An 18,729-nucleotide genomic window follows, 5' to 3' on the forward strand; every position below is an offset into this window, starting at 1 on the left:
AATAATAATAATCCCTTCAATTCTTGGGTCCCTTGGACAAATTCTAGTAGGAATCTTTCTGAGGAAAACACTGCTCTCACATGCACAAAAATTAATTACACCCATGATTTCAGAGAGGCAAGTAATTTGCATACTTCAGGTAATGCAGTATTCATAGTACCATATTTATCTGGCTGTCAGGAAAGATGACATTTTCTTACATAAATTTTGTTTCAGAGCCCAAGTAGTATGCAAGGTATTCAAGATATTTTCTTTCTTAAAAAAAAAAAAAGACTATAATGTCTCAAGACTTTAAGATGTCATTTCTTGGGCTGGGAAGGTGGCTCAGTGGTAGAGCGCTTGCCTTGCATGCCTGAGGCCCTGGGTTCGATTCCTCAGCACCACATAAGCAGAAAGAAAAAAGCTGGAAGTGGCACTGTGGCTCAACTGGTAGAGTGCTAGCCTTGAGTTGAAGAGCTGAGGGACAGCGCCCAGGCCCAGAGTTCAGGCCCCACGACCGGACCAAAAAAAAAATTTTAAAAGATGTTATTTCTCTAGCTTTTCTAAATTTTTTTATTTGATGCAAAGAACTGTCGTGGTTACTTAGGTTTTTATATGATAGTGTCTAATCACCCTTGGAGATACCCAACAAGTTCTTGGTTAGAGCTAATTGGCTGGAAACCTTGTTCTTATATACTTGTTATGGCATATCTACTAAGATTTACTGCTTGAAAGTGAGAGGTTGGTTTCACATATATGTAAAGATAAGAGTTGGAAACCAAGTTTAAAGAAAGCCAGGCTGCTTGTAAAGGATATGTTGGGGGACAGTCTTCTTAGATTTGCTTGTGGGGTTCCCTTTAGCATCCAGATCTTGGCTTGTGGGAATGTGGGATTCTTAGCTTGTATGAGGACTAGAGTTTCTATTGTCCTAGATGTGTCTGATTTTTCCTAATGTGGCTATTGAGAGTTTCTTTTCATTCTTTTTGTTGTTGCTGCTGATACTGGAGATTGAATGCATGGCCTTGTGTGTTTGCTTAGATTTTTTTTGCTCAAGACTGATGCTTTACCACTTGAGCCATGGCTCTATTTCTGCTTTTTTGATGCTTAATTGGAGATAAGCATCTCAGGGATTTGTCTGTCTAGGCTTGCTTTGAACCTTGATCCTCAGATCTCAGCCTCTTATGCCACCAGTGCCTGGTTTCATCTTGCTTCTTAAAAAAAAAAATGTACCGTAAAGGTGATGTACAGAAGGGTTACATTTATGTAAGTCAGGTATTGAATACATTTCTTTTTGAACAGTGACACCCCTCCCTCATTTTCTCCCAATTTGTTCCCTCCTGTCCCCCCTCTCCTACAAGTTGTGTAGTTCATTTCCAACATAGTATCTTGTGAGTATCACTGCTGAATTAGTTCACTGTCTGTCCTTCTCTTTCTATATTTCCCCTTCACCTCCCCAAATCAGACAAACTAGCATACAAGACAAAAGGTACAGAAATTTTTTTTAAAGTGACAAAAGTGGAAAAACAACAAAGGGAAAAATAGTAAAAAAAATTTTTAAAAAACCTCTTGTTTCCATTTCTTGGAGTTCAATAAGCATTCTTTTATATGATCATATGCACATGCATCTTGATTCTTTTGAGAAAGGTATTGTAAAACAACAATAACAAAAAAAAAAAAAAACAGCTAACCTGAAATTTATGATGTTCCTAATTCTGCCTCCTAAGGTCTGGGATTATTGGTGTGTGCTACCACACCAGCCCAGAGTTTCTTGGTAGAGACAATACATGGATCAGATTTTCTGTCAGGTGTTGAACAGGGGGAGATCTGGTGGTTGCTACCCAATAGGAAACCAATATTTGCACCAAGGTTAATCAAATAGTAACTTTATTTGCCTAAGGACTTAGGAGGGTGGGAGGTAGACTGAAACTGTCATAAGCTCCTGTCAATGCCATCTCCTAGTGGCTTGATTCCAGCGAGGAACTCATCCTCTCAGAAGAGTTAGCAAGCAGTTTAGAAAAACAAAGTTATCATTCCTCCCCTTTCCTCTATGGTAGGGAGGTTGCTATGGGATGATGAGAATTCATCCCCAGGCTCCTAGGTTACTGGTTCACTCTGTGTGTGTGTGTGTGCGTGCGTGCGTGTGTGTGTGTGTGTGTGTGTGTGGGTGGGTGGGTGCGCGCTCTGCATTCTTACTTGGGAAATCCCCTTTTCTTTTTTTTTGTTGGTCGTGGGACCTGAACTCCGGGCCTAGGCGCTGTCCCTCAGCTCTTCAGCTCAAGGCGAGCGCTCTACCATTTGAGCTACAGTGCCACTTCCGGTTTTCTGGTGGTTTATTGGAGATAGGAGTCTCACGGTCTTTCCTGCCCGGGCTGTCTTTGAACCGCGATCCTCAGATCTCAGCCTCCTGAGTAGCTAGGATTACAGGCGTGAGCCACCAGCGCCCGGCAGATCCTCTTTTCTAACTATAACACCAAAATGATTGGTGGTTTACTGGAGCTTCTCTGGAACTCTATTCTTTCTTTCCCTTTCTAGAAAACATCTAAAAATACAGCTGAGTGTAAATGAGGCTCTTACAAAGATTGCTTTGACGCAGCTAAATTCATATTTCAGGCTTCATTAGTCATGATTAACTTGGAACTCATCTGGTGACTCTGTGAGGGTCTCCAGCTGATAAACACAGGTTATCACAGGTTGCTGATGGCCTGCCAGGAGGTTTCTTCCCCCACATAGAATCTATAGGAATAAACCTTGATACAAAGTCTTTTCCGTCATGTGAGACTTTTGTTTCAACCCATTATATGTGAGCCTACACATAAATTATAAACATCTTAATAGTCCCCATTTTCTCCCCACCTCTGTACCCCCAGAGCTTTTATTAGGCAATTTGATTCATTTCTGCTGAAAGAGAAAATATCTACCCTAGCTATTAAGCTTGCCCCCCCCCACAAGGTTTAGTTTACAAGGCAATAGAGATATTCTGTGTGTTCCTAGGGGAAGCTACAGTAGTCTTGTAAAATTTTCAGCAGTAATGAGCAGTGACTTAGAATTTCATCTGGAAAGGCTGCAGCAGAATGTGCTAATTCACAGGTGATAGGGAGGCCCCACCCGTGGGCCACAGTGGGCTTTCACTGTCCAATTTAGTGTGTTTACCTGGCAGATGGATCCCTTGGGAGTCCAACCACTCATCTCAGGTGCTATTGAGAGGAAAGTGGCCAGTTTTCTTTTTCTTTTTCCATGGGATCATTTTCATTCAAGTCAATTCAACAAGACATTCTATTCTGAATTAAGGCCAAAAAAGGGCACAGTCTTTGCTCTGACCAAAGGTGTGAGCAGAGGGAAGGTTGGGATTGGCTCTGGTTTTTTGTTGGATTTCATTAAGTGAGACTTTAACTTTGCATGCTTCTATTTTCCTCCCTTCTCTTATATGCAGTGGTTATGGAAATAACCTCAACTTTTATGCTCACATTTCTTCTGAGTATGTGGAAGGGGAAAACCAAACACATTTTCAGTTCTATTCTCCATTCTTCAGAGCTGGTAGGAAAGACTGTGTAATTAATACAATTGGGGCAGGGCCACGTTGCTTTCTGACCTGGTTGAAAACAGGCAACACGTTGTTAACTGGTTTTTTCTACAGGGACTAAATCAGGACTAGTAAGATCCTTATCAAGAACAAGGGGCTTTGAACAATGATTTCTTCAGCTGTGGACAGACAGTAGGAGTGTAAGTCAAAACCATTGGCTTGAACACTGCACATTGAAAACCTGAGAGAAAACTGGGAGTGCTTTGCCACACTTGCCAAAGATGGACAAGCAAACCCAAGCCTTGTATGGAGACTCAGGAGTGGGGTGGTTTAGTCACTCTCCCCTTAAAAAAATCCAAACAACAAACTGATATTTGTTCCCTTATACGAAATCAAATGTCCAAGAAGTGTGAAGTTGACTTACCACATTTCCATGTGTGCATAACTCATGAATTATTCATTTATGTTGTATAGAGTCAAGAGCCAATTCCAGAACAAACTTCTTAATAACTGAGAGTTCTGCTCAGATATTTTGTAGTTGGAATACCCCCAACCCCCCATTATTGCCACTCCATTTCTTTTTATCCCAGTCTTTGAAAAAGCAAGCAGTAAATAACCCCATTCATAATAACCTCAAAAAAATAAAGTATCTAGGAATTAACCTTACCAAAGATGTAAAGGATCTATTTCATGAAAACTATAAAAGCCTAAAAAAAAAAGAATCATAGAGGATACCAGGAAATGGAAAGATCTCCCATGTTCCAGGATAGGCAGAATTAACATAGTGAAAATGGCTATACTGCCAAAATTGATATACACATTCAATGCAATTCCCATTAAAATCCCAATGACGTACTTTACTGAAATAGAGAAAACAGTCCAAAAGCTCAAATGGAACAACAAAAGACCTAGAATAGCCAAAGCAGTTCTAGGCAAAAGAAATAACACAGGAGGGATCACAATACCGAATTTCAAGCTCTACTATAGAACCATAACAAAGACAGCTTGGTACTGGTACAAAAAGAGACCCGAAAACCAATGGAACAGACTAGAGGACCCAGAAATAAAGCCTTACATGTACAATCAGATGATATTTGACAAATGAGCCAAAGACATACAGTGGAAGAATCATAATCTCTTTAACTACTGGTGCTGGGAAAACTGGGTGGCCACATGCAGAAAAATGAAAGTGGACCCTAGCCTCTCACCATGCACCAACATCAACTCAAAATGGATTAAAGACCTTAACATTAAACCTGAATCTCTGAAACTACTGCAGGACAGAATAGGAGAGACACTTGAACTAATAGGCACAGGCAAGAACTTCCTGACCAGAGTCCCAGGGTCACAACAAGTTGGAGAGAGACTCGACAAATGGGACTACCTTAAAATAAAAAGCTTCTGCACAGACAAAGAAATAACAACCAAACTAGAAAGACAGCCATCTAATTGGGAAAAAATATTTACCAGCAATATATCAGACAAGGGGTTAATATCCATTATATACAGGGAACTCAAGAAACTAACCCCTCACAAGTCTAACAAACCAATCATGAAATGGGCAAGGGAACTAAAGAGAGACTTCTCAGAAGAAGAGATAAAAATAGCAAAGAAACACATGAGGAAATGTTCATCATCCCTGGCTATAAAGGAAATGCAAATAAAAACAACACTGAGATACCACCTTACCCCAGCAGAATGGCTCAAATCCTAAAGTCAGCCAACGACAAATGCTGGAGGGGATGCGGCGAAAGAGGAACCCTACTGCATTGCTGGTGGGAATGTATACTAATACAACCACTTTGGAAAACAGTCTGGAGGTACCTCAGCAAGCTAAATATAGACCTCCCCTATGACCCAGCCATACCACTCCTAGGCATTCTACCCTGAGCAACAGGAACCAGTATACAAAGACATGTTTATTACAGCACTGTTCACAATAGCCAAGATTTGGAAACAACTCAGAAGCCCCACTACTGATGAGTGGATCCAAAAATTGTGGTACCTATATACAATGGAATATTATGCAGCCATTAAAAAGGACAAAATAATGGCATTTGCAGGGAAATGGATGGAACTAGAGCAGATTATTTTGAGCAAAATAAGCCAAGAACAAAGAGACAAATGGCACTTGGTCTCCCTAATATGTGGATGCTAAAGCCAAAATACAAGAAGATATGGCAAACAGAACTCAAGAAACAAAAGACAGCCACCCATTTTGTCATATCATTGCTGAATGACTCCATGTTCTAGACCATATATGGTAGATATATGCACGCAACAGAGGGAAGCCAGGAGGAGGAACAGAATAAGTGGGAACAGCCCACTCTAAGCAGAGGAAAGAAATATAAACATCACCTGAAGTGGAAAAAAAATAACTTGTAATGTCAAAGCTCATAGAATTCACAAACTGTATAGACCATGATAATGACAATTTGCCTTGTGAAAATTAAAATATGTTTGTGACTCTAAGTACCACTATTCCACAATACTATGAAATATGTGAAATTTATGTAGTCACCTAATCACAATTAAAGAGAAAAAAAGTGAGAGAAGGGATGGATTAAGAGAGATGGGTGGCAATGTTGTCAGACACTTTGTACTCATATCTGTTTTTAGAATGGGAACTTCTTTGTACAACTACTTAAAGATAATAATAAAAAATAGTTTAAAAAAAAGAAAAAAGAAAGAAAAAGCAAGCAGTTTCAGTATTGGTAGATATGTTTCCACTCAAGCACTGTGATATCCTCAGGGTAGATGTTTTTATTAATGGCATTTCAGTCTTTCTCTTTATAGTTTTAAAATCCTAATTAGATCATCTGGCTATTCCCAGAGAGGAAAGCACTTAGTTAAGATACAATTGTAGATGACTTGGGTGTGATCTAAGAAACTCCTTCAAAGCTAATAAGATGCCTCTTGTTCTAACAAGACTTGCATGCCATAGTGTCCTGGCCTGATCCCAGAAAGAATTTTCTGGTTGTCCAGTCCCTACCCCCACTGCCTTCCAGATCAACAAAACAACTTTCTAACTAGAAACTAAGACAGCAAAGCAAATTCTACATTCCCCACTCCTGCAGATTTGAGGACTGTTTTGGGGCAATATAGTAGGATTCATGTAAATGTATGTGCATTTAAATATTATTCATTAATTCCAATTATCCCCAGCCCAGCACTCACTTGTAGCATTTAATTGCTTTAGAAGATAAAGGCACGGATTTGCATTGCAGTGCAACAGCCATTCCTGGGTTCAGAACAGAGAGACTGGGATCTGGGTTGTCATATCCTCCTTTGCCCTTGCCTTCAAAAGCAGCAGAGTGGTAAATGAGTCTCTATCCAGAGAAGTGTGTTTCTGAAACAATAGCCAGCCCCCCTGGGTGAACTCAGCTCTTAGCACCCACTGAGAGATGGGGCCTCCACAGTAGTTAGGACTGTGAGCCAAACGCACCGTGGTTGTCCTATTTTTAAAAGTCCTAAAGTTTCCATCAAACAGTTATTTTTCCAAAGATTTTCTATACATTGCTAAATTATATTTTTTTTTTAATTGTGAAAATACCATACAGAGGGGTTACAATCACATGAGCAAGGTTATGAGTACATTTCTTATCAAGCATTGTTGCCTCCTCTTTTGTTTCCCCTTACCATCCCTTCCCATCTCCCCCAACACACCCCCCCACACCCTCCACACTCCCGTTTAGGGATACAGGTGGACCCATTGCAACAATGAGAAGTACAAGGTGTTCTGTCAAAAAACGACCTTTACAACTTTGTATTCCCCTTTTCAAATGGAGCACCCAGCTCAGTATGTGTGGGGAGCTTTGTCTTTCTAGCAAATTTCCTTCTCTCTAGGCTTACAGGGCCCTTTCAGAAAAAAAGAAAAAAAAAGAAAAGAAAAAAAGGAAGGAATGAAGGAGGGAGGGAAGGAAGGAATGAAGGAGGGAGGGAAGGAGGGAAGGAAGGAAGGAAGGAAGGAAGTAGGGAAGGAAGGAAAGAAGGAAGGGAGGGAGGGAGGGAGGGATGGAGGGAGGGAGGGAGGGATGGAGGGAGGGAGGCAGGGAGGAAGGGCCCTTTCAGAAAAAAAATAGAGAGAAAGAAAGAGATTGCAGGAAAATGAATGGAGCTAGAAGAAATCATGTTGCATGAGGTAAGCCAAGTGCAAAGAGACAAACCGCACATGGTCTCCCTGATAAGTGGATGTTAAATCCAAAATGTTAGGTGATAAGACAAAATTAACAGGACTTAAGAAACAAAGAACTTCCACTCATCTGGTCCAATCACTACTAAATAACCCCCTTCTGCTGATCACATATATGTTATATATGTGCACACTGGAGGGAAACTAGGAGGACGACACAGAACTAGAGGCAATCAGGGAAAAACATACACCAGCCAGCGGGACCCATCAGCTGCACTGGACGTTGACCAAAATGAACTAAGCAACACAATGGGAGGGATGGGAGGGAGGGAACAAGCGGGAAAGAGGGAACAGCTGATGCTATGCAAACCAAAAGAAATGTACATATCACCCAATGTGGAAGAAATAACTGTATTGCAAAGCTCATAGAACTCATAAATGTTATAGACCATGATAGACAATTTGCTCCAAGAAGGTTAGAATGTGTTTGTGACTTTAACTAAGCATCACTAGCCCACAATACTGTGACATTTGGGAAATTATGTAACCACGTAATCACAATAAAAAATTTGGAAAAAAATAAAAAGAAAGAGAAAGAAGGAAAGAAAAAAGAAAGAAAGAAAGAAAAGAAAGTCTGCTTCAGGTTCCCTGGCTGCAGAGGTCAGTCCAGCCACTTCTGCTGGGGGAGGAATGGCCTCTCATGTGCCCTCATAATCATTTTAATTAGCCATACATTCTGTAGTACACAAAGGTCTCCATTGGAGCAGATGGCTTGTGGAGGTGGTGGCTGGGCTATTGTGGACCCAGTCTGTGCCAGGCCCAAAGGCTGCAGATGCTGGTCTGGCCTTGGTACTGGAAGATCTGGGGTTCTGGAGAGACTTAGGCCATCTGCTCCAAAGTCCACCAAAGCAGGTGTCCCTCCAAAGAAAATATTCCCCAAACTAGTGTGGCTTGTGTGGCTGATATGTGGCAGGGCACTCTTGAGCAGCTGTAGGTCAACCCCAGAGCTGGCCTCAATGGTCAGTGTGACATGGAGAGACTCCACCCTTGGGGTGGGTGTAGGAACTTCCTTTGTTTGCCTAAGGGGGAGGGCAGCTGTTTCTGAAGCTGCCACTGTGGGGCTCGGCAACCTCTGACCCTCTGCTGGTTTTCTCTCAATGGGTCAGTTGGCCAGTCCACCTGGTATGGTAATGAGAAGGCATAGGGCAGCCGCTGCCAGCTGTGGCTGCCCAGGGAATACTGGTCCCCAGGGGAGGCTGAGATCCTAAATGGCTTCAAAAGTTAATCGCTTCATCACCTTCACCATGTCAAAGCTGTGATTTTTTTTTCTCTTCCATTTTTATTAAAGTATAATTAAGTGCATCTTCACCATCAATGACAGAATTTTAAAAACAGATTCTAAAATGTCAAATGTATGACTGCAATTTGGATTTTTATTCCCAGTAAAGCCACCAATAATCTGTGGACTTTGTCTATGTAAATATCTGGGCTAACACCAATAACACAATAAAATAAAGCAGAAATTTCCAACAGGATGTTTTCATAAGATGTACATTGTGAAATGATTAAAGCAAGCCAATTAGTGTATCAAAGCTATAGATTTTTTTTTTTTAAGAATCTCTTCTGGGTCAGTTTTCAGGCTGACCCTGGACTGTCTACTGTTTCCTTCTGCTGCATGGTCCCTAAGTTTAAACTTGGGTTTTGTTTTGTTTTGTTTTGGGGGGTTTTTTTTGGTACATGCTTGTAACAGGAATAGTAACTAATGCTTCCTTCCTTCACAGATGCTTAGCACTTAAGTCATACCAGGTATGATTCCAGAGACAAAATACTTTCCAGATACAAAGTGCACTTTTGGTATTGCTGTTCTCTTACCCCTGGGAGACACTGAGGCACATGTGATTAGTTACTTGTCCCAAATCACCATACTGATTTTTTTAATCAGTAGAAAGGTGAAGAGTTCCAACCCTAAGTACCTCCTTGTGGCTGAACCAATAGCAAGAATTGAGCTCTTAAGTGCCAAGTGCACCTCCCTGTTCCATTCAGATGCCATCCCTGTCTCACAGGTGAAGGAAGGTACCAAGGGGGGGGGGTCCCAGGAAGTAATTAAGCTGGTCTCCACCAGGCCCAGTGCTTAGCTACTTGATGATTTCACCTCAGGAGCCAAAGAGAAGCTGAAGTTTGCAGGGTAACGTGTACCTGCAGTAATGTCCAAGGGAAGAAATGAAAATCTTTTCTTTGTACTCACTGTTGTGAGGGCACTCCAGCAATAGGCTCCCCCTTCCTCCCCACTCTTCCTGAGCTTTTTCGTGATTACACTGCATCTAGGGTTCCTGGCAGACCCCTGTCAAGATGCCACCCTGCTGGCTTTCCCCACTCTGCCGGAGCCATCAGCAATCAAAGAAGCTTGCTCTGGAGTGGCACCTCCTTATATTGGCGCTGTTTCAGCAGCTGAATGATCTAATCCATCCAGCCTCCTAACCTACCTTCCCCTTCTTCTCTCTCAGCTTTTTTAATTGGAACCTCCAGCTCCAGGCAGCAGAAATGAAAATAAATGAGCCGTGAATGAATTGAATCTCCCCCCCCCACACCCCGCAATTTAATCATAAACATTCAGCCACCATGTGCTTCCCCGCTCCCTCCCAATTATTAAAGGCACAGACCCGTGGTGGAAAAGTAAAATCATAGTGTATCTGGGTGATGCACTCCATGTCCATCTGGGGTGTCTTGGAATGAAAATATAGCCATTAACATAAGCTTACTGCTTCTAGCAGAATGTGCCTAACTAGACTCTTAAAAAGAGTCCTGGGGAATGTTTGGAAACTGTTACTGCTGGAGATTAGCATATATTTAATTAACCTTTATCTGGCCACTTCCACTTGCCTTAAGAGTTGGTGTGAATTGTTGGACTGTCTCAAGATGGTCCCCAAGGTAGGTGTCAGATGACAGTCTCTGATCTTGCCACATCACTGAGCTTGGAGGCCTTGGAAGCAGGACCCTTCTCCTACCTGAGCCACACATGGGCTTCCCATCAAGGCTTCTCCATCCATCACAGCACAGGAGGGAGCCGCAGTGTTGGAGAGTGGGGCTTGCCAAAGGGAGAGAGAGCCTCTGCCCCCTTTTGACCCCCCCCCAAGTTACAGGAATTAGGTTAGAATTTGAGAGCAGTTGGGCAAAGAACTAGTAAAGGCCATGCCTACTTGTATTGTACAAACAGCATTTATAACAATAGAAGTAAAAGAAAAGTGTCTCCCACGGTTCCTCAATGAAAAGATATCCATTTTTATTGATTATTTACTTCCAGTCTTTGTTTGTATAAATATTTTTTGCCAATGTCAATCGTAGGTCACGTTTTTGTTATGGCCTTTTCATTTATTAGGATGTTTTTCCATGGTTCCACATGATGTTTTCAGTATACTTTTAATGACTTCATTATGATGATTATGCTTTATGCCCCATTGTTGAATATCTAAGTTGTTTTCAATGCTTGATTGTTTAAGAAAGTGTTGCTGTGTGCATATTTGTGCATATGGTGTTTTTCTTTCTTTTATTTTTTTCTTGTCTTTGGATAGCAAGTGGAATTATTGGATGAAGTAGTATAAACATTTCTGTTGCTTTGATACATAAAGCCATTTCATTGCCAAAAGTATAATATCCATTTATGTTGTTAGCCATCACATCAAAACAGGCCTGTTTTAAACTTGTGATTGAATTGAATTGAATTATGTTGAATTAATTGAATAAGAATAACTATGATTCCCTTGGTGGTTTAATTTACCTTTGGTGTTAAGATAAACCATTCCCTAAGTTTATTACATTTTATTATTTCTCTTTTTTTTTCAGTACCAGAGTTTAAATTTTGGGCCTCATGTTTGCTAGGCAGTTGCTCTATTGTTAGACCATACCTCCAGCTTTAATTTTGTTGCCTCTCATATAACTTGTCCCTTTTATTGGAAGAATTGTCATTTTTCTTACAAATTTCTATGACTAATAGAGACTTTCCCCAAGCTTAACCAGTTGAATGATTTAAGTCTAAGAACAGTAATGAAAAAAAATTCTGCAATTGTAAATTTAGTTTATATTAGCTATACGTATAGCCAGTAAACACCACAACATTTTATAGTGTTTCCTATATGCCAGGTGCATAGTTGTAAACACTTTACTTTTGCTCTTCTAAATTTGTGCTACTTCATTCCCACTTTATAAATTAATAAATGAGACAAAAGAGATCAGAAACTTTTGCCAAAGGCCAAGGTAATAGGTAAGCAAGGATTCAGCACCAGGCAATCTCCACATTGGCCCTCTTAGTTAGGGGTAAGAACTGAGCAGAGAAAGCAGCAGGAACGAATTGTCTTAGTGAATCAGAAATGTGCACCCATTTCCACAGACTCCTCAGACCCTGGGAACAGTCTCTTGGGGAATCTTAGTTCTCTGAACTCACTGCTTCCTACATTAACACACATTAAGAAATAAATGAACAAACATAAGTCAACTTTGATTTGCCCACACATCTTTGTTGCTTTGGGAATTGTTACTAAAGATTAAAGCTGCATTCTTGACATCCATTTCTCCAATTCTCCTGAGCCAGATAAGTTTGATTCACACTAGATCCTAGCAGATCTGGAGATTGAAATCCAGACACTTGTAATTTGAAGCCAACCTGAGCAGAAAAGTCTGTGGGACTGCATCTCCAAAAATAACCAACAAAAAGCCAAGCTGGAGGCATGGCTCAAGTAATAGAGCACCATCTGAACAAACAAGCTTGAGCAAGTGTGAGACCCTTAGTTCAAGCCATAATATTGTAATTAAGACAAAAAAAATCAAATGGGGTACTAGTGGCTCATGCATGTAATCATAGCTACTCAGGAGACTGAGCTCAGAAGATTGCAGTTTGACACTGGTGTGAGCAGACTCTTATCTCCAATTTAGCACCAAAAAAAACAGAGGTGAAGGTGGGCCCAAATGGTAGAACACTGGCCTTGAGTACAAAAACTCAAGGACATGCCCAGGCCTGTATTCAAGCCCAGAACTGGTACACACACACACATACACACACACACACCATCCCTGCTTGTAGTTTGATTTATTTTATCCAATAGTTGTTAGATAAAAAAAAACTCTGTTGAAAAAATAATGAAAAAAAACTCTGTTGAGTTTTTTAAAACTTTTTAAGCTCTTTTTTATTATTATAAGGGTGATGTACAGAGAGGTTATAGTTACATAAGTGAAGTAATAAATACATTTCTTTTTGAACAATGTCACCCCTTCCCTCACTCTCTTCCAGTTTTTCTGTCCTATCCCTGCCCACAGGTTGTATAGAGCACTTTCAACATAGTGTATAGTGAATAAACTATTTTTAAATATGTTTAACTCGATTGTTTACATTCTGAATAATGAATTCTCACAATTTTCATTGCCAAACTAAGGTAGACATTTAATTCACTTTTCATTGTCTCTGTTGGATAAAGAAACATGGAAGGGCACATAGTCAGAATGCTTTTATTAATGGGACTTTATTGATCGAAAGTTTGTCTTTGTGCTGGTACTGGGACTTGAACTTGGACACTGTTCCTTAGCTTACCACTTGAGCCACAACTCAACTTTAGGCTTTTTGGTGGGTAATTGGAGGTAAGAGTCTATGGTCTTTCCTGCTGAGGCTGGATTGGAGCTGTGATGCTTAGCTCTTAGTCTCCTGAGTAGGAGTAGAGGCATGGGACACCAGAGCCCAGCTTTGATGCAAAGTTTCATATTAGCAGTTGAATTTGACCAGAATTGATTATTGAGAGACCAAAGGAGTCTTGTTGACTTCACTGCACCCTCCCTACCGCCACCCCCAGACTTCTTCATCCACTAATCCAGGCAGTATCTGTGTAGAAATGTGAGCTGAATGAACTGATGAATTATAGCCACAGAAAAACCAAAACTATGGAAAATGAAGATCACACAGGGCCTTACTGATGCAAGTATCTATATATATATTAGTGACTGGCATTTCTAATCTGTTCATGTGATGGTGAACTTAAACATTCCAAGTTACAGCCTTTGGGCACCTTCTGTTTGGCAAGAGTCGTCTGGACATTCTTCACTAGACTTTCAGTACAGTGAGGGGAATCTGTGCTATATGCAATGCCTTCTAAGGAAATCAAGGAGCTGTGGTATCTCTGTAGATGCTTGTCCCTGAAGAGCTGTAGGAGTACTGAGAAGGTGGAGAAGAAGGGATGTGATTAGGTTGCCAAAAGAACCTCAGCTCACACCTAGCTTGGATTGGGTCATGAATAAGGTAAACAGGTTGTGCTGTGGGGTAAATGTCCTTGCACATGCAAAGGACATACATTTGTTGAGATTCTGATAAGTCTGTGCTGTATTGGTGAACACAGCAGATAACAATGTCTGTTTGTAGGTATTCCTTCTTGATTGGCTGGGTAACTAAAGCAAATCCACCTGGATAAAAGCATTGATGGGTCCTAAAGTCACATGACTCATCAAAGTGGTGATTTCAGAGCCATGGAGTAGTGTGAGAACTGATAAGACTTTTTTTCTCAAGAAGTTCAAAAACACACTAATCATCTCCCGTGCCTTTTCTAGCGCTGGAAGACACAACGCAGCGAGGAGTACGAAGCAGAAGGTAAGAGCTGGCTGTTCCTTGGTACCTGTGGGGAGGGAAGGGGCAGGGGCCGTCATTCCTAGGGCACTCTGATTCTTTCCTGCATCTTACCCTAGATACTCTCAGGAATTAATATCAGGATCTACAACAACAAGAAATCCATTCCTAATCGATGCTCATAGTTTTTTAATCCACCTAATTAACACCATGCAAGAGGTGGCAATTATAACATAGCATTCCACTTATGGACTAATTTTTGTCTATATAGACTTTCAAATTGATTTGTAAGCAATCAACCTAATTGCATTCTACTAAAATGTGTCCCTTGCAAGTTACCAAATGTACTTAAGAAGCAGAACATGTTTGTCCTGTGACCACTAGAGGGTGATGAGGTTCAATTAACAAGCTCACAGCCTACCTGGATTAACTGTTTAAGTGTAATTACAGCAGGGTCTCTAGATCTCCAGTATGGAAAGACAGAGCAGTAATTGGATTAACTACTGTTTATAAAGAACAAAAATGGTACTAAGTGATCTCTTCAACTCTTCAAAGTTCATCCAGGCACACAGAATTGTGCTAGTAATTTTCTAATGTTTAAGTGAGGACTTATACAAACATTGATATGTATGTGAAAAACTTACAGTGAGGGCATTTAATAAAGGATAGGCTTAGGGTTTAATAAGTAGATAAGGATCTTTCCTATACAAAACTTACCCTTCATGGGTCTGGGAAGGTGGCTCAGTGGTAGAGCGCTTGCCTTGCATGCATGAGGCCCTGGGTTCAATTCCTCAACACCACATAAGCAAAAAGAAAAAAGCTGGAAGTGGCGCTGTGACTCAAGTGGTAGAGTACTAGCCTTGAGCTGAAGAGCTGAGGGACAGCGCCCAGGCCCAGAGTTCAGGCCCCACGACCGGACCCAAAACAAACAAACAAAAAAAAGCTTGAGGATAACTGGTAATCACACAGCAGCCTAAGCTTACATTCTCAGCGGCAGTAAAGCAGGCCCTGTGTGCTGTTCTGGAGGAGGAAATGCTTCTTATTCAGGTGTGATTACCATTTAGCAAAAAAAGTGTCTGTGCCCCCTATCACCAAAAACAAACAAACAAAAAACAATGATTCCATGACACTGGGACCTCAAGACCAAATCAAGTGGGATCAACATTTATAGTCCCATATATATATATATATATATATATATATATATATAATTTTTTTTCTTCCAAAACTACAGGTTCCTTTGCAAATAAGCCCTCTCTTTGCAATACCTTGGGAGACCATACAGTGTCTGTTTTGATTTCAGGCCAGTTAAGGTTTTGGAACCCAGATGACTTGAATGCCTCGCAGAGTGGGTCTTCTCCTCCTCAAGACTGGATAGAAGAGAAACTGCAAGAAGTTTGTGAAGACCTGGGGATCACCCGCGACGGCCACTTGAACCGGAAGAAGCTGGTCTCCATCTGTGAGCAGTATGGCTTGCAGAGTGTTGATGGAGAGGTGAGGCCTGCAGTGGGTTTGATTCTGCAATACCAATGAGGAAGGAACCTGTAGGCTGCTAATGACCAGGAAGGCTTAGCTGGCCACAGGCTGGGAATGGCCATATCATGGCTTCCTGCAGCCTCTGAGACCAGTTTCATTCTTCCTAAGAAGTCACTCATCAGAGTTTGTCTCTCAAAAAGTGTTGTGTTGTGGAGATAAATGTTTAGAATAGCCAAGCCTTTTGGAACATATAGCTATGCTAACATGTTACAAGAGGCCTGGACAGGCTAGCTCAGCACATCTACCACGTCAGATGTATTTATGGAGGTGTCAGTCACAGAGCAAGACGTGGGAGTGTGGAAGAATTAAGCAGGGTGGGCCATACATTTGAGGTGGGGGACTATTTTGAAGCCTAGGCTGCTAAGTTTAGGGTCTTTTTGGAAAAGCCAGTGTCATCTCTAGTTCTGAGGTGGAGGGAGATACAGGACAATCTTGCTCACTGAGAATCAACAGGCTGTTCATTTGTGACCTAAAGAGAGCCTTGGACATGTAGAGCAGCCAGGTACTCTAGGTCTCATTCTTGCTCTTTTGGAAATGGAAAAGGATGGTTGGTTGTTTAGAAAGTACGAAAAAGAATCTTGAAAGAGCCCCTCAAATAATTTTATTTGGTAAAACTCCCTGCTTTACATTTCCTTTTTTTCTTTTTCTCTTTTCTCCTCTCTCCTCATCCCCCTCTCCCTCTCCTCCTTCTCCCTCTCCCTCTCCCTCTGCCTCTCTCTCTCTCTTTCCTTCCCTCTCTCTCCTTCTCCCTTTCTGTGTCTGTCTGTCTGTCTGTCTGTCTCTCTCTCTCTCTCTCTCTCTCTGTGTTGGTACTAGAACTTGTCTCAGGGTCTGGGAACTGTCCCTCAGCTTTTTCTCTCAAAGCTGGTGTTGTATCACTTGAACCAAAGCTCCATTTCCAGCTTTTGGTGGTTAGTTGGAGATAAGAGTCTCACAGACTTTCCTACCCAGGCTGGCTTCAAACATCAATCCTCAGCTCTCAACCTGAGTAGCTAAAATTACAGGCATGAGCCACTGGTGCCCGGCTAACATTTTCTGAAAAATTAAGGGATGAGTGTATGAATAGCCATTAAACCAATGAAAACAATTAATTTTAAGATACATCTTTCAGAAAGCTAAGACTAAGGATTAGAAAGAGTTAGAGGTTGGGGCTACAGTTGAAGCTCTTGGATCTTTGGTTAAAATGATATTTGAAACTACACTGTCTGCCTACTTAGGCAATAAGTGGTATTATTTTCCTAACTAAGAAAGTTTTCTCTTCAGAAGCTTCTAAGTAGCCTGGCTGAAAGGAAAGTTGTTGGGTTGTTTTTGGGTTTTTTTTTTTTGCATCCACTCTTTTATAGGTGACCATCATATATTTTGTGACTACCTTTTGCAATGGATAGCTCAGTAACCATTTATTTTTCAGAGTCATCAGATTAATTCATTCTCCTAATTTATAAACTTGGGCAGTCCACAGAACCACAGGTCATTTCCCAAGAAATATTGCACAAACTTAGATTATTTATCTAAAAACAATTCTTGCAATAAATGGCAGCCAAACATAGAGAGCGACCCTAAAACCTAGGACAAGGAGAAGCACATTTAGTTCTTTGCCCCTGGTGTAAAGATGCATAAAGGATTGCTCACTGAACATACCTTTGACTCTGTGTTATTGTTTTGTCTTAGAGGAAAAATCATGAAGCTGTAGAACTTTATTAGCTGTAAACCAAGGGAATTGGGAGTTCAAAATGATGTCATTAACAAAGAACTTGAGATCTAAGAATTTTACAAGTGAAAGCAATGTAAACTTCAGGCATCCTTTATTTTGTAGCTACAGTTAGGTCACAGTTACCCACTGCTTCCTGAGGAGGAAGTGGATTACTATCTTAGGACCACACCTCTGCTTCCCAGAAGTAAGGATAGCTGAGAGCAGGAATGGCAAACTCCCACCCCAATGTCATACACATTGGCCCAATGTCATACGAATTGGAATTTTGTGGCACACAATTTTCAAATGGGAGAGTTTTCTAAAAATCCCCAGCCAGGTACCAGTGGCCTACGCCTGTAATCATAGCTATTCATGAGGCTGAGATCTGAGGATGGCGGTTTAAAGCCAACCCAGGCAGGAAAGTATGTAAGACTCTTATCTCCAATAAACTACTCAGAAGTGGTTCTATGGCTCAAAGTGGTACAGTATTAGCCTTGAGCAAAAGGAGCTCAGGGACAGCACCTAGGCCCTAAGTTCAAGCCCTACTACTGGCAAAAATGAATGAATGAATGAATGAACCAATAAATAAATCCCTAGATCTGGCTGCATCTGGCAGATGGAGAGATGTATCTAGATCATTTGAGGAGGGCAGGATGCATGTATTGGGCTTGATGGTCAACTTACCACTTCCCAATATCCTAAAACTTCATCCGTTTCCACCACCTTGCAGGCCTCTAGGGGTATTGGTTCATGATCCCTAGCATCAAGAGTCTGGAGATGTTAGAAAGGGATTTTTTTATCCTTAGTGTGTATAGAGGGAAATAAATTCAATGTACTGAGAATAAAAGGACATCAAGTTATAATTCTATAGTGTTAGGAACAACAGTGGTTCTGATTTCTGTTGGCCAGAACATACTTTGGGCATGTATTATTTTGAGTGAAGTATTTAAAATATGTGATTACTGTTTTTCTAGATGATTAAGGAAGTATTTCATAACCTCAGTCCCGATGGCACAATGAGTGTTGAAGATTTTTTCTATGGTTTGTTCAAAACTGGAAAATCTCTTACACCTTCAGCATCTACTCCTTACAGACAACTGAAAAGGCACCTCTCTATGCAGGTGAGAAACCAGCGGGGAAGATTTTTTAAAGAAACGTTAAACTCATTTAACAATTGCTAATGTATTAATTTGTTTTTTGAACAAAATTCCAAGGAAAGAGTACAAAGCTCAAGGAGAATAAGGAAGACTAAACCATTAGGAAAGAAAGACTGG

At 40.9% G+C, this 18,729-nt stretch overlaps 1 protein-coding gene across 1 annotated transcript in view; it reads left to right on the forward strand.

Annotated features, from left to right (window-relative positions):
• Nin (ninein (GSK3B interacting protein)) overlaps nt 1–18,729 on the forward strand; it is a 114,058-nt gene that overhangs the window by 44,358 nt on the left and 50,971 nt on the right. Inside the window, exons 6-8 of the mRNA XM_013012224.1 lie at nt 14,214–14,253; nt 15,533–15,723; nt 18,430–18,576. Of these exons, the coding sequence (XP_012867678.1) occupies nt 14,214–14,253; nt 15,533–15,723; nt 18,430–18,576 (378 nt within the window). The remainder of the gene's footprint in view (nt 1–14,213; nt 14,254–15,532; nt 15,724–18,429; nt 18,577–18,729) is intronic.

This window comes from Dipodomys ordii, unplaced genomic scaffold, assembly GCF_000151885.1.
Source record: "Dipodomys ordii isolate 6190 unplaced genomic scaffold, Dord_2.0 Scaffold16, whole genome shotgun sequence".
NCBI classification, from domain to species: Eukaryota; Metazoa; Chordata; class Mammalia; order Rodentia; family Heteromyidae; genus Dipodomys; species Dipodomys ordii.